The sequence below is a fragment of the Musca domestica genome, unplaced genomic scaffold (genome assembly GCF_030504385.1).
Source record: "Musca domestica strain aabys unplaced genomic scaffold, Musca_domestica.polishedcontigs.V.1.1 19, whole genome shotgun sequence".
In the NCBI taxonomy this organism is placed as follows: Eukaryota; Metazoa; Arthropoda; class Insecta; order Diptera; family Muscidae; genus Musca; species Musca domestica.
Genome location: NW_026712245.1, coordinates 1,435,770 through 1,458,055, shown reverse-complemented (window position 1 = coordinate 1,458,055; position 22,286 = coordinate 1,435,770). Strand labels below are relative to the sequence as shown.

The 22,286-nt window shown below is 34.3% G+C and overlaps 1 protein-coding gene across 4 annotated transcripts in view; it reads left to right on the top strand.

The window, feature by feature from the left end:
- LOC101901705 (excitatory amino acid transporter) overlaps nt 1–22,286 on the top strand; it is a 58,129-nt gene that overhangs the window by 17,182 nt on the left and 18,661 nt on the right. For 2 of the 4 annotated variants that reach the window (XM_011295390.3, XM_005186301.4), the window contains exon 3: nt 11,032–11,211. In XM_011295390.3, coding sequence (XP_011293692.1) covers nt 11,049–11,211 — 163 coding nt within the window. In that variant the 5' untranslated portion in view covers nt 11,032–11,048. Of the gene's footprint in view, nt 1–9,135; nt 11,212–22,286 lie in introns of those variants that run through there. The other 2 variants (XR_009341984.1, XM_005186300.4) reach the window with 1 other exon arrangement.

The window sequence follows — 22,286 nt, the reverse complement described above, 5'->3', positions numbered from 1 at the left end:
AGATCCACGTGTGATTGGTCCTGGAAAAATATTCTTTTAAAAATCCACGTTTATTGGATTGATGGTTCCTAAAGCACCTTCTATAGATAAAAAAATTTGAAAGTGAAAATGTTGACCGAGGATGTCTGTTAATCGTCCACGTGCCACTCAATTTTAATCACCAGCAGCTATTTTCAGCTTTCTTTGAAATATCCATTTAGATTTTTGTGTGAAAACAATTCATTACCAATACCTAATATATGGCTGACATATATTATGGGATTCATGCTATAAATAGGCTACAATTTGAAAAACCTTTTTTGTTTTGAAATAATAAAGACTATTTTTAAAACGAGTGTTTTTTTTTTCAAAAATAATTGCTATATATTAAGGAAAACAAATATCCAAAACTGATATCCTTTGTTGGGCTAGGCATTTTTATTCACCTTATCAAAATGCCTCAAATTAAAATTATTGTTATTATCGAAGCATCGTCATCGGCAATTGATAATCAATTTTCTCTGTAAAAACGAATTGAAATGTCGTCATCACCCACTATTTATTATTCCTTGACGTCAATATGGCGTATGTACATATCTAGGCATGTAAATTGTTTACATAGGCAATCGAAAGGAATGTAGGTTTTTTTCATTTTGAAAATAAAACAATATTTTTGAAAACTATTCTAGACATGAAACCAAATTTAAAAATAACATAACTGTCCATTATTGGGCTGAAAATTGAGCCCAGTCGAAGGGACTGGTCATGCAATATACCAAGAAAAGGATATATATAAAATTTGGTTAGTATCACTTTTCTGGTCATAGCACCAAGAACAACTTCTGATGTTAATTGTCCTCATTAAGTGACGAACAGTGGATTTTTATAGAATAATATCCAAGGAGTATCAGAAAAACAATCAAGAGGCAGCATTTCTGAATTTTTGTAGAATATTTTTAAAGAACCGCCAAAAATGTAACATTGGAATTGTATATATAATATTCTTTGAAGAATCAACTGGGTACTGTAATTGTTAGCATTATTCAAGAGCTATCTGAAAAATATGCTTATATAGAACGATTCTCTAACAGTGAAGGACAGAATTTGCGACATAACGGCAATTTATAAATTCGAAAAATTAGATTTTTTTAAAGTTTAAAACCCCTGATGATCGGTAAAAGGATATGTGGATTTCGAAGTCTTTATAAAATTATCCCTAAGATATCGTTAAAAAAGTTGAAAAATCGAATTTTCTAGTTTTGATAATTCATGGAAAAATAACCACAATTATAGCTTTGATGGACATTGAAAAATATGGGTAATTTTAAATATGGCAAATTTAACAGCAAACATTTTCTTTTTTTAAATATCAAAACAACATTAAGTTCGGCCGGGCCAAACGTTTAATACCTTCTACCTTAGAGTAAAGGAAACATTAGAGCTTATATACCAATTGTTCTACGTATTCATGGGAAAATGTGTCAAAAGTCATCAAAATACCGAATATCGGGAATTTCGGCTATATGGGGCTATACAAAAACGTGGACCTATACATATAGTGTTTCACCAAAAGAGCTAGAACCCATTAAGACCAAGAAATACCAATTTCTAGACAAATCCGCGAAGAAATGTGGCAAAAACCATTAAAATACCGAATATCGGGAGGTACCGTTATATTGGGGCTATACCAAATCGGAGACCTTTAAATGCAATGTTTCGCCAAAGGAGCTAGAACCCATTATGACCTACAAATACCAATTTTCAGACAAATCCGTAAAAAATGTGGCAAAAATAATCAAAATACCGAATATCGGATGGTACCTTTATATGGAGGCTATATCAAGGCGTGGACCTATACATGCAATGTCTCGCCACAAAAACTAGGACCCGTTATGACCTACAAATACCAATTTTCAGACAAATCCGTGAAAAATTGTGGCATAAATCATCAAATTACCGAATATCGGGAGGTACCGTTATATGGGGACTATACCAAAACGTGGACCTATAATTACAATGATTCGCCACACGAACTGGGACTCATTATGATCTACAAATACCAATTTTTGGACAAATCAGTGAAAAAATGTGGCAATAACCATCAAAATACGGAATATGGGAAGGTATCGTCAATACCAACCATCCTTGACACAATATAAATTGCTCTGCTAAATTTTGGCGCTCTGCGTCAAATAATGTGGGCTGTATCGTGATTTCAACAGACAGACGGACATCGTTAAATCGACTTAGAATTTTATGCTGATTAAGAATATATATACTTTATGGGGTCTACGACAAAATCAAATAAAAGCTAAGTTCGGCCGAGGAGAACACTACACCATATGGGGAGACTTGAAAAATTTCAAAAAATTAGGAAAAATATCGTTATATATGTAGTACCCATTTCTGGCTAAGGGAAATATTTAGATATAGCAAGATGTTACGCAAATTATGACAGATATAAGTATTGGAAATGGTGACCCTTTGTCAGATCTTGGATTAGCGGATGTGTGAAATTTGAAGGGATTTGGTTGCTGCTTTTTCGTTTTATGAGCGTTTTATTGTTCAACATTTTGAACCCATTAAGGAGGAAGTACCTGAGGGAATGTATCCCGTTTTAATAGCAGATCTTTCGCTAGTAAAAAAATGACATGAGTGAAATTTAAAGAGAACCGGATGCTTAATTCGGATTTTATGATCGTTTTGGTTATTTAAAATTTTGACTCTTGGGGAGCTACCAGGATTGTGTGGATTTTCAGTCAATTCCATTTAAAAATGTGGCTAAAATCATAAAAATGCCGAATAACGGGGGGTACCGTTATATGGGAGCTATACGATATCGTGGACCGATATAGCCCATCTTCATCTGACTGCAAGATCTGTGCATAATTTTAGCTTCCTATCTTAAATCGTTTTGTAGCGCGATTACAACAGACGTACAAGCGGAAAGGGCTAAATCATCTTGGAATTTTATGCTGATCAAGAATATATATACTGAGTCTTAAATTATTATTTCGATGAGTTACAAATGGAATGACGAACTTAGTATACCCTCCATACTATGTATGGTGGAAGGTATACAAATGGGATGTGTGATGAGAACCTGACTCTTACATCGCATTTTATAAGAATTATAATTATTCAAAATTTTGACCCTTTGTGGGGGAGATGCTTGATTGGGTGGACCGATATTGTCCATTTTCGTACCTGAATTAGCACTCATGACAATATTTGGATCTGCCAAGTTGGATCAAAATCGGATGATCCCTTCTCTTTCTGTGCAGTAAAATATTCCATTATTTATTTATTTATTTATTTATTTTTTTTTTTTGAAAATGTCGACCTTTTGTGTGGGAGTTACAAGAAGGAGTGGAGTGATATTGCCCATCTCCGAAGTCGATCTAAATTTGATTATAATATTACGTTGTATCAGTTTTGGACCAAATCGGAAACTCTCTTCGAGAGTTATCGTGCGCTCTAGCTAGCCAGACAGACAGACAGACGGACATCGCTAGATTGGTGGTCAGGGTATTATGTCTTTGTGCATTTGTTTGTAACAGGCAAAAGGAAACGAGATAGACCCATAGTTCCTTTTGATGATCTGCATAGAATCACATTCTGAGTCGATTTATGGATGTCCGTCCGTCTGTCCGTCCGTCCGTCTGTCCATGTATTTTTGTAAACAAAGTACAGTTCGCATTTATTGCCCTATCCAGATGAAATTTTGCACAAATCATTTGTTTGGCCCAAGGACGAACCCTATTGAAATTGGAGATAATCGGTCAAAATTTGGATATAGCTCTCATATATATCTTCGTCCGATTAGCTTTTTATTGTGCACCAAACGTGTAATATCAGCCCGGATAGCATGAAATTTTGCATATACACCCAAATTAGCCATAAAAATAAGTATGCCAAATTTGATCGAAATCGGTTCAGATATAGCTATAGCTCCCATATATATTGTTCCTCCGATTTGTTATTTTTGTCCTTCGCAGCCGTAATATGCACTCTGCAACAACAATATTTGGGGAAATATATCAAATACAGCTCAGAAATACATTCGAATTGAGTCTAAAAGCTAGTGTGTCAAATTTGGTGAAGATCGGTTCAGATATAGCTATAGTTTCCATATATATTGTTCATCCGATGTGTTATATTTTTTACCCACAGCCGTAAAATGCACTCCGTAACAACGATATTCAGGGAAATATATCAAATACAGTCCAGAAATATCTTTGCCAAATTATATCGAGATCGGTTCAGATTTGGTTATAGCTCCCATATATATTTTTATCCGATTTTATATTATTTGTGCACCAAATGGGCAACACATGTCCGAATTTATTTTGTCATTTGAACTTTAAATTATAATTATAATCATAGCTTGTATGATTGAATTCTCCCATAAAAACGTTTAATTGTTATGTGGAGCTCTAATAAATTAGCAAAGTGGTGTAGGGTATAATAAAGTTCGGCCCGGCCGAACTTAAAGTTTTTTTACTTGTTTTATTCTGAATTTTCCATCCTTGATTCCTCCTCGATTCAGGGAGGTATAATCGTGGTGTTTTTGAAAGATTCTTAGAGACTATCATAGATATTTTTTTCTTATTACACTTGACTTTATGGCTCTTATTACACTTGACTTGTTTTTCCATGACTGTCACATATTGACGTCATCTGATTTAGGATAATTTTTCTTTCAATTAGTTGAATTAATTGTGAGCCTAGTTAGTGGTAAAATTCAATACATTTCCAAAATTTGCTCTCATGCCAACTAACTGTGCCTTTCCCTACCCAACTGAAGTTGTTGATTGACATATCATTTTTAGGGAATGTACCTCATCTGTGTTTTTTTTTTTTTTTTTTCGTTAATGGTCTGTCAAGGTCATATATCCCGAATTCGACAAAAAAATATAGATTTTGTACAAATTAATTTCATATTGAAAGTGATAAGCACTTGTACCCAACTACTGAATATTGTTATTCATGATTGATTTTGGCTCAGCCATTGTTAATGTGCCACTAATGATAGTTGTGGCATTATTCACCACGCGTTTGACCTTTAACCTCGCTCATGGTTGCTCTGTTTTCCTTTGCCGTTCGGTGCTGTATTTTGCTCATCATTCTTTTCTTGGAGTCGTTAGTTGGTCATAAAATTATAGGTCATTAGTTTGTGACAGAGTGACTGACTGACTAGTTATGGCCAACCAATATCAATTGCAAAATAATTGAAAAGGAATTTTTTTTTGTAATGGCAGGACATGAACAAGGCCAGTTAATGTGGCATTTTTTTCTATTTTGATATCTCTAACCCCAGCTAAGTGCGTATAAGGTTCCCTTCACTCTTTTTCCTTAAAAAAGTTTCCTACATAAGCAGTAGGGATTAACCTCTTCTTATGTCCTTGGAGGTCGGTTTTTTTTTTTTTTTTTTAACAAACAACATTTTATAGCTCATATTCACTAGCTAATTTCTTTGTTTTATTGCATAGAACTAGCTGATAAATATTGATGGTGCTAAATTGTATTTTTAAAAATAAAATTGTGTTTTTTTGTGTTCCTGGAAATTTGGAAAGTACCCACAGAAATCTATACCCCATGGAATATACCTTGTGTGAGCAATTCCCACAAAAATCTATATCCCCCGAAATTGAATTCCTGGGCCTATAATTTTTATTATATTTTGGTCGTTACATTTTAATGTAGTGCACCCCATCAACCCTGAAGCCCACAACACTAATTCGATAATAATGAGGAAATTGTCATGAAATGATAACAATTATTATAATTAAAATACATACAAATATATGTATGTAGAAATATTTATTTGAATATAAAAATGTTAATAGGCTACTAGACCGCGTCGTTTGTTACTTTTATTGTGGGAAGAGAATAAAAATATGTTTTTTCGTTGTTTTTTTATGAAGAGAAAATAAGCCATTAATTTAGCAAGTAGTAGGGACTTGTGTTATCATACACAATAAATCTGTAATAATCTATATACATATGTATAGTATATGTATACTATATAATAATAATAATTTTTGGAAAGAGTTGGCACAGTACAGTGTTATTGTTCAGATTAGATTCGATGACAATTTAATTCAAAGAATCAAATTCTATTTGTTTCCTATTCTGAACTTAAATCAAGTTCAAAGACGGATTGTTTTGGACCGCAATTTGATATAGCCCCGGTATGGCTGCAGAACTTTAGGCATATTGTTAAAAAAAAAATACAATTCAATTACCTTCAATTTTATATTTCGAGGTCCTAACGCTCTTGTGAACCGCTGCCCATATATATGTTCTCTATGTAACGATTTTCCCGTAATTTGGTATTTCGAATTCTTAACACGTATATAATCCTCTAGAAAATGATGGTTGAAGTAGGTTTACATTACTTTTTATACCCTCCATATAACTTTGTAATTCCGCTTGTAACTGCTCGAAATACTCATGTCAGACCCAACGAAGTATATATATTCTTGATCAGCGTAAAACTCTAAGTCGATGACCGTCTGTCTGTTGTAATCACGCTATCTTTCGAAAGAATTAAGATAGATGGCTAAAATTGTGCACACATGTTTATAGCCCCCATATAACGGTACCTCCCGATATTCTGTATTTTGATAATTTTAGCGACATTATTCACCGGAATTGTTTCATATTTGGCATTTCAAATTCGTAATGGATACTACAACCTAGGACAGAAAATTGTCTATGCAGGTCCGGACTTCGTATAGCTCCGATATAACGGTACCTCCCTATATACAGTATTTTGATGATGCTACATTATTCGCCGTTTATAATATGGTAATGGCTTATAACCAACAATGCCTATTTAGATCCATTTCGTATAGACCACAATTTAACGGCTATATTCGGTATTTTTAAGATTTTAACAGAATTTCTAACGGATTTTATTTCTTAAAAATTTGTTTCAAATGGCGGAGGGTATTCAAAATTCGGCCCGGTCGAACTTACTGCTTCTTAACTTGTTTTGTTTCTAGTTTCTAACTGTTTTGTGAACCGCTGCCAATACACGTTCTCCATGTAACGATTTCCAAATAATTTGGTATTTCGAATTCTAAGCGCCTACATAACCCTCTGGAAAGTAATGGTTGAAGTAGGTTTACATTATTTGGGTGAACAGAAAAAAAAAAAAAAAAAAAAAAAAAAAAAAAAAAAAAATATATATATATATATATATATATATATATATATATATATATATATATATATATATATATATATATATATATAAGTTCAAAATTTATTTTCATGTTCGGAAAGTGCTTCCCTAGACCTATCGTTTCGGACTTTTCGATCAAATATCTTAATTTTTTTCAAGGACTTTCCTCTCATACTCGTGGATTTTTATACCCTAACACACTATATGTTGGGGTTATTATAAGTTTGATTGGGCTAGAAAGTTCATTACACTGAGAAATATTGATCCCAGACCCACGATGTTACCTATGGATTTTCCTATCTCGCCGAAATGAGTCCATCTAGCTATGAGTGTCCATTCGTCCATGCTATGTTCCTGACCTTACGAAATTTAGTGTAGAGTTAAGGTTATGGGTCCGTACAGAAGCTTATTGTTTTTGGAGGTGATCGCAAAATATTTAGGGGGTGAAAATAAAAAAGATTTCCTGATTTTACAGTTCTTCGACAGCTCATAATTACAGATTCGACCCTAATCGACCCGAAATAGGATAAGAGCTTTGAACAGAACAGAAGTTCTGTTACATTTTGTAATATTTTTTACACCTGACAACACTATATGGCTATCGTAGCTCGCAATTATCGTCCGATCTTCACGAAACTTTTCATGCCACTTGGGATTGCGTTGGAATGGAAGCGTATTGTTTTAGAAAATGTTAGCAAAATATTTAGGGTTAGGGACCAAAAACTTAAAAATTTCCTGATTTTGCAATCGCTCTGCAGGTCACGAGGATCAATCGGGATTCCCATAAGGTTAAACAGATTTATTTTAATTTCTATTTATCTCCACAATTTGTACCAAAAAGTGCTCATGTACTCAGACTACTCCTTCTTGTAGTCCCCCCAGTGAAAATTGTTACAATGGTAACATCAGTTAGGCCATTAAATATAGCAAATTGATTGTTTGAATGGAAATCGTGGACTCATTTTATATAACTTCTTCCCTTACAAAAGTCAAATATTATTATTTTGTATAATGGGATGAACTTTTCTGATTTTTTTAAGCTCATATTCACATGGTTGTCATAGAGATGAAAATCCTGGACATACGCGGTGTATAATTTAAGAATATTAAAATAAAGTTTTGTTTTTCCAAAAATTTTAGACGTTTTAAATTGAAGGACTTCCTGAGAAATTTTACTTCCTCAGAATTTCTGACTAAATTTTTAAGGACATTTTGTTTATGGACTTCCTTAACAAACATTGTGGATTTAAAAAAATAAATTTTTGTTGACAAATATTCTGATCGGGAATTGTGACTTTTAAAGATAAAACACTTCAAGGACCTATTAACAAAAACACACCTTCCTAGACAATTTTCTGTCATAGACTGTAGTACGCATTGGGAAATTCAAAAATAACATTTCAAACAATTCCGGTAAATAATGTCGCTTCGACGGTATAAAAACCTCCAGTCGGTCATCCATAGCTATAATTCATCCAGTAGGTTAATATGCCAACATTTTGCATTTAGAAGACATATATAGATTTCCTTTAGAAGGTAGTCAGTCCTTTTCTGAGCATTTCATACAAAATGTTGAGGATAAAAGATCTATAGGTTCTATATTGACAGAATGTCTCCTAAACTAGTAGGGTATAACTTATTCGACCCTTTAACCACACAGCCTTTTATTATTTGCTAACTAACTTCCCACAATGTCGTGTCGGAACTTATATTTATCTATAGCAACAACAATGACAATAACAACACCAAAGTATAGGCCATACAAATAAATTATGGCACTGTTGCTATAAATGCCATGGTATTTGGAGAATCCAGTAAATAAGAGAGAGAGAGTACAATAGCAATTTGAATTGAGAGAAAGAGAGATAGCGGGAAAGTGGGCACATGGCAACACATCCTGATGCACTCATTTTGTGGAAATCTAATAAATACCGTTAACAAGAGATAGACTGGAGACATTTATTGTTGAGCATTGGCCAAGTGTTGAACAGTTCGAACGGATAGAAGAACAACAAAAAACCCAGACGGAAAACCGGAAACAAAAAAAAAAAACAAGTTGAAATAACAGCAGTGCATATCTGTATAACAGAGAGCAAAAAAAAGGAAATAATTTTTGAATAAGGAAGGGGATATCTTTGTGAAAAAAGGAAATTCGGGAAAATAATTGAAGTTTTTGGTTAAATAAAAACAAGTGTTTAAAGTTTGAAACTTGAAAAGAAATTCGAAATTCTTGTGTAGAACAACGCCCATATTTTTTTGTGAAGCAGAAAAGAAAATCTTGTGTATACAAAGACCACTGAGTCAGGCAAAGAGTTAGTTTTTGTGGGTGCATGCACGTTTACAAGGACTTGACACAGATTCGAAACTGCATTCGTGCCGAGCAATCAGAGATAGAGATTTAAAAAAAATTAAAGAAAGTTATTTAATTGTGAAAATCAGAAAAACCCCTTTGGCCATTAACAAAGACTGAATAAACGAATTTATTCATCAACAAAAAAACAGAGACATAACTCAGAACTAAGCAAATCATTATTTGAATTCAAATTTTTGTAATCGAATTTTATTGAACCACCACCACCACCACGATAAAGAGATTTCCGTGTTAACTTCGAGCCAACACTAAAATTCAATTCATTAAAAAAGTCCGTTCAATCACCCCAACAACGGAGCCCCTAAACAAATTTCTTAATCGCAAGGATAAGAACAATCCATGTCTGTGGCTCAAATTATTGGAAAATAAACTCAAGACCACTCCCCATCGGTAGCAGACGGCTGGAGACGAGGGGCCGAACACAGCTCTCACCAGACTTGGCATTTGAAGAAAAACAAACACACAGCCAGACACACACACAACATCGGCATCTGATTTTTATTGGGTCTTTTGTCCAATTCGTCATTTCCTTAGATACATAAATGTTTTACAAACCCATATCAATGGAGTACTTAATTAATATATTGAAATTTAATATTAAATATTTAAAAAATCAATAATATAATTGAGAGAGAAAGAGAGAAACCACAAACCGACCAAGTCTGCAAAGCGAATAAAACATTCAATTTCAAAGGAAGGCTCCTACGCAGACAAAGCAAAGGAAAACAAAATATTTTAAAGCGAAAGCAAATAGCAGAGACCAATTTGAATGTGTTCTCCTTTTTTTAAACAACAACAAAAATAATATTTATCACACTGGAAAATATGTAAAATAAATGTTCATCCAATTAAAGTACATCTACCAAGCAAAGCAGGCAAATCCTCTTAAATAGCTGGTCTAACAACCCTCTGGACAAGAAGCAAAAAACCAAAAACAAAACCCCAAAGGCAGCAAACAAAAGATAAAATCAAAAGAACATCAGCAACACAACCAATACTACAGCTCTTGAGGCCAAACTCTCGACAGAATATCTTTATTAACAACGACGACAGGAACAACAACAACAAGAAAATCTACAACAAAGCTCTCAATTTATTTGCATTTCCCTAGCGCATATTGGCACCTGTAACGGCCATCAAGAGGGGCTGGCACAACCCCATTGGCCACAAAAGCCGACAATAAAGAGCTTAACATCTCACGCTCCTCTTTCTCGCTAACTCTCATACCCTCGCTAACAACAACAAAAGTTCTTTTTTTTTTGGCCAGCAGAGATACTAAACAAACAAACAAATACTGCCCGTTGACGCCATTAGGCGCTCTATATCTAAACACCCACCAACTGACCAAAAAAACACAAACAAAATACTAACAGCTTCGAGTCTTTACCGACTTTTGTTCTTTGGTTACATTTAAGTTCGTTCGCACTTTCCCAATTTTTTTTCCATTTGCGGGGAAATTTTGAAATGGAAAAATCTGAACAATTTTCAGATTATCTTTTTGCCAAAATGGGTCCACCAAATTCTACCACCGTCAACGGTTCGGAGTTACCGCCCAAAACTACCGAACGCTGTGAAGCTCCGCGCGAGCTAAAAGGCATGCGCAAATGGCTGAGTGAGAATCTGATGTTGCTGGTGACGCTGTCCGGCGTTATGCTGGGTGTAATATTGGGTAAGTAGAGGCTTTTTTTGAATATTATTTTTAAATATTTATTTAAAAAAGGCCGAGTAAAGTCAGGTCAGAGTAAACTTTATAACAAAATCTCAGCAATTACTTTCAAGAATATCCTTCAAAAATACTGGGTTAAACTGGGTACATCTGATAAAATCTTCGAAAATATTCTTAATAAATTTAGATCATATGCGAGTGTGCCTTTTAAAAATAACCTCTGCATGAAAATTTCAAGATTTCAAGGTCTGTATATTTAAAAAAACAATTTACCGCATTTCTGAGTATCCTTTGACAGATATTGTTAAATATTCGAGCATAATTTACTCAAAAAACCTTCCAAATAGTATCCTGAACCATTATTCTCAGATTAGTTAGTTTTTTTCAAAACATTGTTTTAGAAATGAACGATTATGTTTCTGAGAGTCCTCAAACAACAATAACAAGTAAAAAAAAACAGGTAAATTCGGCCGGGCCGAACTTTTAATACACTCCAGCATATGGAAGGAACTTGAAAAATTTAAAAAAAAAATCCGAAAACTACCACTCAAAAAAAAGTTATATGGGGATTATACGAAGACGTAGACCTGCACAGACAATTTTTATCATAGACTGTAGTACCTATTACGAACTTGAAATACGAAGTTAGCTAAATTTCCGGTGAATAATGTCGCAAAAATCATGAAAATACCGAGTATCGGGTGGTACCGTCCTATGGGGGCTATACGAAGACCCTTTAGAAACTCATTCTTCCTACTGGTAAAGTATGCATGTATGCAAAATTCGTTCGAAAGATAACGTGATTACAACAGACAGACAGACTGTCTGGCCGTCTTAAAATTTCACGCTGATCCAGAATATATGTACTTTATAGGGTCTATTATAAATATTTCGAGGAGTTACAAACGGAATATCAAAGCTGATATACCCTCCATAAAATGGATAACCAATGATAATGCCGTTCTTAGATGTATCAAAGTATTTGAAACTATTTTCAAGACAGTATTCTCAGAAACATATTGTCCTTAAAGATTTAAAATTCCTTAAAAAAATGTTCAAATTAACGTTAAAAAGTCCTCCAAGAGAGCATTCTGTTACTATGAGAATCCTTAAACATATCACAAATTACATAAAAAATAATCTTAAAAATCAAGATTTTTGGCTCTGAAAGTCACAAAAATATTTTAAAAAGTTCACGATTTTAGATTTAAAAAATATATTTAAAAAAAGTAATAAAAAATTAAGTTCGGCCGGGTCAAACTTTTAATATCCTCCACCTTAGGGTAAAGGAAACATTAGAAGAAATGTGGCAAAAATCATCAAATTACCGAATATCGGGAGGTATCGTTATATGGAGGCTATACCAAAACGTAGACCTATAATTACAATGACTCGCCACACGAACTGGGACCCATTATGACCCACAAATACCAATTTTTAGACAAATCAGTGAAAAAATGTGGCAAAACCATCAAAATACAGAATATCGGGATGTACCGTTATATGGGGGCTATACCAAATGGTATGGTATGAACCCATACATGCAATGTTTCGCCACCGGAGCTGGAACCCATTATGACCTACAACTACCAATTTTCAAACAAATCTGTGAAAAAATGTGGCTTAAATAATCAAAATATCGAATATCGGGAGGTACCGTTATATGGGGACTAAACCAGAACGTGGACTGATATATCTCATTTTCAATACCAACCATCCTAGACACAATACAAATTGCTCTTCTAAATTTTGGCGCTCTACATCAAATAATGTGGGCTGTATCGTGATTTCAACAGACAGACGGACAGACAAACAGACGGACATCGTTAAATTGACTTAGAATTTTATGCTGATTATGAATATATATACTTTATGGGGTCTACGACGAATATTTTAGGATGTCACAAACGGAATGACAAAGTTAATATACCCTCCTTTCCAAGGTGGAGGGTATAATAATAATAGGCTTCGTCCTTGGGTCAAGCAACTTATTTTTGCACAGTTTCATCTCAAACAGGCAACAAATGCGACAGACGGACGGACATGCGTAATTCTACTCAGAAAGCGATTCTATGAGGATCCTGAAAAGTAACTATAGGTCTATTGCGTTTCCTTCTCCATGTTACAAACAAATTAATAAAGACAGTACTGTGTAGTGTAAAAAACCCATGCGTAGATTTCTGAAGGTTCTTTTAAATGATACCCGTGAAGAGGTCTCAAAGTCCTTTAAATAGATATTCCTCAATATAAAATATTAGAGGTGTAAAACTCCACCAAAGATATTCTTAAAAATCCACGCATTGAAGTCAGGTCGAAATTTCAAAATATTTTTAAAAGAATCACGTATGAAGGTCTGAATGTTCTTTTTAAAGTACTCAAAAATGTCATGAATGGAAAACTTAACGTCCTTTATAGATCCACAATTATTGTCTGAATATCTATCAAAAATTCTGAAAAAAATAAAGGTCATAAACTTTTTAAAAACATTTTTCAAAAATATCTTTAAATTATTCTTAAGAGCTCCACGTTTAGATTTTTGAGTCCTTTAAATTAATATTTATAAATAATAAAGGCTTAAAGGTCCTTTACATTACTTTTGAAAATGCCACCTATTGGGGTTTTAGAGTCCTCTACGAATATTTGTCTCTGAAAGTTATTGTCTATCTGTCTCGTTTTTCAAAATCCATGCTTTAGTAGATTGTCTCCAACTCATTTCGAGCTCATAATAGCAAATTACAGAAAACCGTTGTATGCTTCGAAATCCTTTTTTAAACTGCGGTTGGATCATTCAACCACCGAATCGGTGTAAAAACAGCTACTTTCGTTGAAATTTGAAAAATTAGGAGACATAGACAGAATAAGGAAAAGACCAAAGAGGCAAATATATATTTGTATCTTGGGTAATCAATAAGTGACCTACTGCTGGCGTTCCTAAGCAGCATTGGGTGGATTTTGAACCAGTCTGGTTGGTTTATTTACTTACACGTTTTCTCTTAGTTCGTAGGATCAATCCATTGCAGTTCGCAGCAAAGCTTTCTGTTAGGCCGACAGATCTTACCTTTGTTAGACTGGATTGTTTCGGCTTAACATGGACGAAGGTACGTCATTTGAATATTTTCAAATACCTTCTGTGGCAGCTCGCTTAACGTCTCGAACTTTCTTGTACACCCTTGCTTTGCCTTCAAACTCAAAAATTATGAACTCCTTTTCTTCTGAAGTAGGACCGGAAGGTTAAATTTTTGCAGGTTTTCCTATCCAGGGACTTGCAGAACTTTGTTCTCCAGGAGGTCAATTAGTTTCGAATGCTCATACGCAAAGGCAAAGACCGGGAAATCCTTATAAGAATCCACCCAGTTGATTTGTTTCTACTTGGAATTTCAACAACAACATCCACATGCCAACATCGGATTTGATGCCTGAATGAATAAATATCCCTAAAGAATGGGACCTTCGAAAGTTTTACAATTCTTCGAGCAGGAACTCCTCACGTGCTGTGTTCCTTGATCCATTGTTATTTTGTTTATTTTCTGATACTCAGATATGCGCTATCTTTTTGCTGAGATCTTTGCTGTTAAACTCCATCATATTTAGGATTCCACTGATGTTTTTGTTTGGTTAGCTTTCAAATTCAGATGTTGGTTTCCTACTTGACACTTAAGGTGGAGTAGAGATTACACTTTCACTGAATATCTCTGTCGCCTCCCAAGTCTTATGCTTTTAAAATATTAAAAATAAAAAATTAAAAACTTTTGTCTTCAAAAATATAGCAGTTTTTCAAGGCCTACTTTTTCAAATTATATGTTATTTATAGAAATTGAGATATAATGGTACAGTTTTTATCAATATTTTGTTGTCGCAAAATGATAAGGCTTAATCCCATTATTGTTGTTTTTATAAAAACAACGTTCGTTGTATTAATATATATTTCTTAAGAGGCACTGCAGATATCATCGTGGATTTTAAAAATATTTTTCAAAATTTATTGAATCTAAGATTCAGAATTGTTGAAGGACATTTTTAATTTATCGCATGTTCATTCCTTGATTTTTAATGGACTACTAAAACAGATTATTATATAACATAGTGTGAGATTAAAAATAACATTGAGTAAGATTTTGTCTAATATTGACTACTTCCTCTACTTTACATGAGATATGTCATATATTTTTTGGAAAACATTAAAATGTGAGCGTCGTACCAGAAAAAGTGGACCGAAGTATTCCATCTAATACTGATAAGAATATTGGGATGTGAAAAATTAAAAGAAAATCTAACACTTATTCAAAATTCTAAAGGAATAACGTTAGTCAAAAGTTTTGCATGTTATGAGAGATCATAAATGTTGACCCTTTGTGAGGAAGCTACCAGAGGTAGTGAACCGATACATTCCATCTTCGCACTAGATCGAGTGTTTGTGGAAATGTTAGAATGTGGAAAGTTAGAATGAATCGGGTGCTCGTTTATTATAGGAATTTGGGTCATTTAAATTTTGACTCGCCGTGTGGGAGGCATCAGAAGGAGAGGTCCTACATATATATCATATTCACACCAGATATTGTTTTAGAGGAATTTGAAATTTGAAGAGAATTGGATGTTCAATTTAAGTGTTATGGTCTTTTGACTATTCAAAATGTTTACCCTTTGTATGGGTATTCAGTCGGATCTTCTGTTGATAGCAATAATGAGATGTGCCGAGTTTGAAAGGAATCGGATGCTTCCATTCGAATTTTACGATCTTCATGGATATTCATGATTGAATCATTGTGGGAAAGTTACCAGAAGAAGTGGACCGATATGTTCATCTCCACACCAGAACTTCTGTTTATAAAAATATTGATATGTGTAAAATTTGAAGACAATCGGACTGTTATATCACATTTTATAAGATATATTTTTTTAATATATAATTATTCCAAATTCTGACCCTTTGTGGGGGTGCTACTTGATGGAGTGGCCCGATTGTCCATGTTCGCACCTGACCTAGCACTGATGCAAATATTAGGATTTGCAAAGTTGGAGTAAAATCGGATCATCCTTTCTCTTTCGAAAATTTCGACCTTTTGTAGGGAAGGTACCAGAAAGAGTTGACCGATATTGCTCATCTTCGAACTCAATCTATACTTGATAATAAATTTACGATGTTCCGAGTTATCGTGCACACCAGATAGACGGACGGACACGCTTAGATCGATTCCAAATGTCCTGAAACGGATTTGATCCAAAGAGATCTAGGGTCCAAAACCGTTATTTCGATAAGGAACGTATAAAATGATACAGCCATAGTCCTTGCTTTTCGTGTTAAAATTCTCACACGAATATCATATCTCAAGTCTGTCTGCAGCGTATGTGTGTAGTGGTGTATATTTCCACAATATATTGACATTACAGAAATTTTAAAAAAAATCTCAACAACAATGCATTTTTACAAGAATTTGCCTTTTGTCACCCGGCTAAATTATGACAACATTATTTATGATGACAGATCTGGCTAAAATTAGCAACCAGAAGTAAAGACGAAATATCATCAGTCATTGATGGCAACGAAAAAAAAGAGAAAGAATTCTCACATCAGATGACAGATAAATGGATGCCCAAGAATGTTGTCACTAAATAGATGGCCATTAAAAAATATACTCTCTGCAAATGAAATTTGTTACCAAACAATACCCTGAGGCAGCCTGGCAGGCAGAGGCAGTCATGTGTAACAGAACGCAATTGTGGTGGCCATGCCACCACCATCATCACCCAACCCACGTTTTTAAATAGAAATGCAAATTTCAAGAGAACAATGTTTCACTGCAATCGAAAATAAACGTGAGGTAATTATTTTTATTGCGACCTAAAAATAAATCAAATAGTCGTTCATAAAACAAATTATAATTTCCAACAAATTGGGTGTTAGCAACACATTTCAGGGGAAATAAGTACTTGCTGGGGTTTGGGGAGTAGGGCGATACTACAAGGCTAGAATTTATTTATTTACTACCTTTATTTTCCGTTGACATGTGGCATGCCATTCAATCAAAGTTAATGAACTTTCCGTCCATTTATTGCTGCTATTGAGTTTCCAAAGTAGGCTTTACCCATCAATGAATGGCTTGCCGTGATTATGGCTGGGCGCCCAAACGAAATCACAAATCCTTTTTCGAAAACTTGTTATTCTTGGATAAATAGAGGCAATTTAATTAGAAATGTGACGTTAGCAGTTCTCTGAGAATGCGTTCAGTTGGTGGTGAATTTTATATGGAAGGATTACGTTTTAGGTCTATTTTTAGGGTCACGGAAATCAATGAAGGAATATCAAAGCAGTAAATCAGACATTTTTTAAAAACAAATTTCAATAAAATATTGAAACTATAAACCAAATGTTTTTGGAAATTCGGACTAGAAGTGTACTAAAAGTAATAAAAAGCATTAAATTTCGTACGTTTTGGTATTTTGTGAACGAATACAGGTACAGGTATAAGAATTAAGTTTAGGAAGTGGCTTTAATTTCAGGTGCTAGGCGTTTTTGGAAATGTGTACTAAGAGTAACAACTGTACTAAATGGTATTAAATTAGGTACACTTCCATTTTGATTGGACGAAGATTGATCTGGAAATTTAAAATATTGTTATTGGGTCTCTGCTGGTGGGTTTAGTTAACATAAAGAGTTGGGGTAAATTACGAAGGGTACTAATCTGAAACTCGGCACTAGGATCACCCTTTGCGTGTAGGGTTAAGATTTTTAGGTGGTTTGCGAAGTACGCACAAAAAAGTACCAAATGATATTAAATTTGGATTTGGGTTAGGGACTGAGTTGGAAGTAGAATTTGGCATTAGGATCACCTTTTATGCGGTTCGGTTGATACATAGCGGCGCTTTTGGAAATACGTACTAAAAAGTACACAAAGTAGTAAATACTTAATCTTTGGTATTTGGGTGAAGAAATATGGCTGAAAATCTGAAATTTGGAGTCAGAGTCTTTGATGTTGTGTAGGATAATCAAAGCAACGTTTTTTTTTTTTTTTTTTGGAATTATAACAACAAATGTCGCAAAAGTACTAAAATGCACTAAATTTGGTACCATTTGGAACTATGTGAACAGATGGTGGTAAAATCTTGAAATTTGTAATGAGAATCAATTCTTGGAAATGCTGTTGATGTAAGGATGTGGTTTTGGAAATGAGTACTAAGTGCAAAAACCGTACTAAATGGTATTAAATTTAGTACAAATCCGTTTTTTGTTGTACAGAAAAATAGAATAATTTTTTAATATTGATACTGGGGTCACTGCAGGTGGGTAGGGTTAAGATAAAGATTTAGGATTGGAAATTCATTCAGAAAGCGTACGAAAGGTACTAAATCTGAAATTTGGGTGTATGTGTAGCCTGGATATATGGAGGTGGTTTCGAAGGCGTGAACTATAATTGTACAAAAAGTACTGAATGGTGGGTGAAGGGATAGGGATACAATTCTGAAATGTTATGTGTAGATTACTGATGGTATTTTCGTTTCGGATTTGGAGGTAGTTTGGAAATGCGTACTATATTTGAACGAAAAGTCCTAAATGGTACTTAATTTGGTACTGGGTGAAGGGATGGAACTGGAATCCTCAAATTTCATATTGAGGACTCTGGATGTGAGAGGTGGTTTTGTTGTTCGAAAAGTAGTGTACTAAATTTGGTATTGCGTGAAGAGACAGGACTAGAATCATCAAATTTCATATTGAGGTTTCTGTTGGTATCTGGAATTGAGATATGAAGGAAGTTTTGAAAATGTGTTCTATGTTTGTACGAAAAGTACGAAATTGTACTAAATTTTTGTATTTGGTGAAGAGATAAGGCTGGAATCCTCAACTTTGACACTGAAGTCTCTGTTGATATTTGGAATTACGATATGGAAGTGGTTTTTGAAATGTGTACTATAATTGTACGAAAAGTACTAAATAGTACTAAATTTGGTATTGCGAGAAGGGATAAAGATAAAATTCAGAAATTTGATATTTACAAATTATATCTATGCTTGTTATTTGGCGATGATTTGGAAATACGTCACATATTTGTACGAAAAGTACTAAATGGTACTAATGGTGAAGGTCTATACCTGGAATCCTTTAATTGAATATTGAGATCTCTGTTGGCATATGGAATTGAGATATGGAGGTGCTTTTGGAAATGTGTCTACAATTGTATGAAAAGTACTGAATAGTACTATATTTGTCAGTGGGTGAAGGGATTCGGCTGGAATCTCAAAATTTGTTATTGAGATATCTGTTGGTATCTGAAATTGAGATATGGAGGTGTTTTTGAAATGTGTACTATATTTGTACGAAAAGTGCAAAATGGTACTAAATTTGGTATTGGTTGAAGAAATAGAGCTGGAATCATCAATTTGATATCAAGATATCTGTTGGTATCTGGAATTGAGATGTGGAGGTGGTTTTGGAAATGTGTACTATAGTGGTAGGAAAAGTACTGAATAGTAGAGGTGAAATTTTGAAATTTAATATCGAGTTCTCTGTTGGAATATGATGTTGAGACTTCGAGGTGGTTTGGAAATTCATCCTATATTTGAACGAAAAGAACTAAATGGTACTTAATTTGGTATTGAGTGAAGGGATAGGCCTAGAATCCTTAAATTTAATATGGAGGTCTCTGTTGCTTTCTGGAGTTGAGATATGGAAATTGTTTTGGAAATGTGTACTATAAGTGTACGAAAAGTACTTAATAGTACTAAGTTTGGTCTTGGCTGAATGCCGAACTTTGTATTCAGATAACAGTTGGTATCTAATGTTGAGATCGTGTTTGGAAAAGCGTGCTGTTGTTATTCGAAAAGTACTAAATTTGGTATTGAGTGAAGGGTTAGGTTAAAATCCTGAAATTTGATATAGATATCCCTGAGTGTGTCTGTGATTAGGGTATGGTAGTGTTTTTGGAAATGTGTACTGTAGTTGATCGGAAAGTACTAATTAGTACTAAATTTAGATTTCGAAAAAGACATAAAGCTGTAGTTCTGAATTTGATATGGAGGTCACTGTTGGTGATTTGTAGGAAAAGAACTAAACTATACGAAGTTTGGTATTGAGTAAATGTATAGACATGTAATCCCGAAATTTGATATTGGGGTCTCTGTATTTGGTGGTGGTTTGTCAAATGCGTACCATAATTGTTCGAAAAGTACAAAATGTTACTAATTTTGGATCATTGTTGGTGTCTAGGATGGACAGATATGCCTACTGAATGTTATTTGGTATTAGGCATAGATCTGATATTGATTTTGAGGTCTCTGTTGGTCTCTAAAGCTTACATATACAGGATGAGATGAAAAACTGCAACCAACTTCAGACTGCTGTCATTTTCAAGGCACTCGGCCGACAGCTGTTAAAATTATTCCAGTGACAGCTCACTATATTGTTTACAAGCGTATTAAAGCATTTTGGAAAGAGTTATTCGTGTTGGAATTCAAGCGTGATAATCTGATTTCTTTATATTTGGCTGGAGAACCACAAGTGGCAATCGTTAGATCACTCTAGCATTTAAATGTGAATAAATCTTTTGTGTCTCGTACCATCGCTCGTTACCGTGATACTGGTAGCGTAGCCCTACGTCAAGGAAGTGTACCGAAGAAAACAGCAATGTCAACAGAAATTGTTCGAAAAGTAAAGAAGCGACTTGTAAAGATCGAAACCCGCGTCCAGTGGCCGAAAAATGGTTCGTGAGCTGAACATATCGCAATATTCCATTGGCCATGGTGATGGCGTGGGCCGTCGTAATAGCCGATAGTCGCTCTCCACTCGTATTAATCGACCGTGGCATCAGAATAAATGCCGAATATTATTGCGAAAATATTCTAGAGGGCGTATTAAAGCCTTGAGCACGCAAACATTTTGTCCGCAAACCTTGGACATTCCAACAGGACTCAGCGCCATCGCACTCAGCACGCGCCACCAAAGTCTCTGGATACCAATCCGTTGGACTATTATGCCTGGAGTATTTTGGATAGCAAGGTTGGCATTAAAAAATACCAAAGTGTCGATCGCATCAAGTGCTTCGCCGGAAATTGCCCAAAATACCACAGAGCAACATTCGGGCAGCGTGTGACGGTTTCATTACTCGTTTGAAGGCCATAATTCGTGCCAAAGGTGACCAATTCGAACAAATCTAAACTTATTCTAAAATTTATGCTATTTCCGACATTTTTTGCTTTCATTCAATAAAATTTAAAAAAATAATAAAAAAAAATGGCGTTTGACTTTGTTGCAGTTTTTTATCTCACCCTGTTGAGACTTTGAAATATTTTTGGACAGACAAAATGAATGTGGGTTCATTGTCCCAAATCCTTCTTTATTGAGATTTTGAGGACGTTTTGGTGTAAAAGTCTGAAAAAAGTCTGAGTTTTGATAAAAAACAGATATCAAAAAGGCCAAACACGAACTCTTGGAACGAATCTACAATTTCAAGATGGACTTTTCATTGACGAGTTAGCGGGCACTTGCTAGCATTTTTATAAAGGCTATCCCCACAAAAATTAAAGCACTTAATCAGAGCAACAATCTTAGATTTTTGAGAGCAATTTTGGAGGAGTCACAAGAACAGACATATTTTTATGAAGCTAGAGATCATTATTTAGGGTTTATTTGAATATTTTCCTGGAACATTAGACCAATAAAAGTAGATTTTTTGATTTAAGCTTTTTCGACGTTTTATATCAAGTATTTAAGACTTTGTCTTATTGGGCTTTTTAGGACTTAGGTTTAATGAAATTAGAAACTATTTTTTTTTTTAATATTTTTCAATGAGCAACAGATAAGCAATTGTGGAATAGTTTTTTAAGGAGACACGAACCTATGATTTATTCTTAAAAGGACTATCTGAAAACAATTTTCTAAGAACTACCAGCACCAAGATAAATATTACTTCAGTGAGGAACTAAGTCGTAGGGTGATGGGCCAAGTAGGTGGATTTCTTACCTCACCGTCCTTGACCATCCTTATTTCTCCCGCTACAATTTTATATTTTACAACCCTCTTAACAAACAAAACTTAATTAATCTTCCCCAAAGCCCATTTGAATTATAAGCTTTATGAAAAAAAAGCC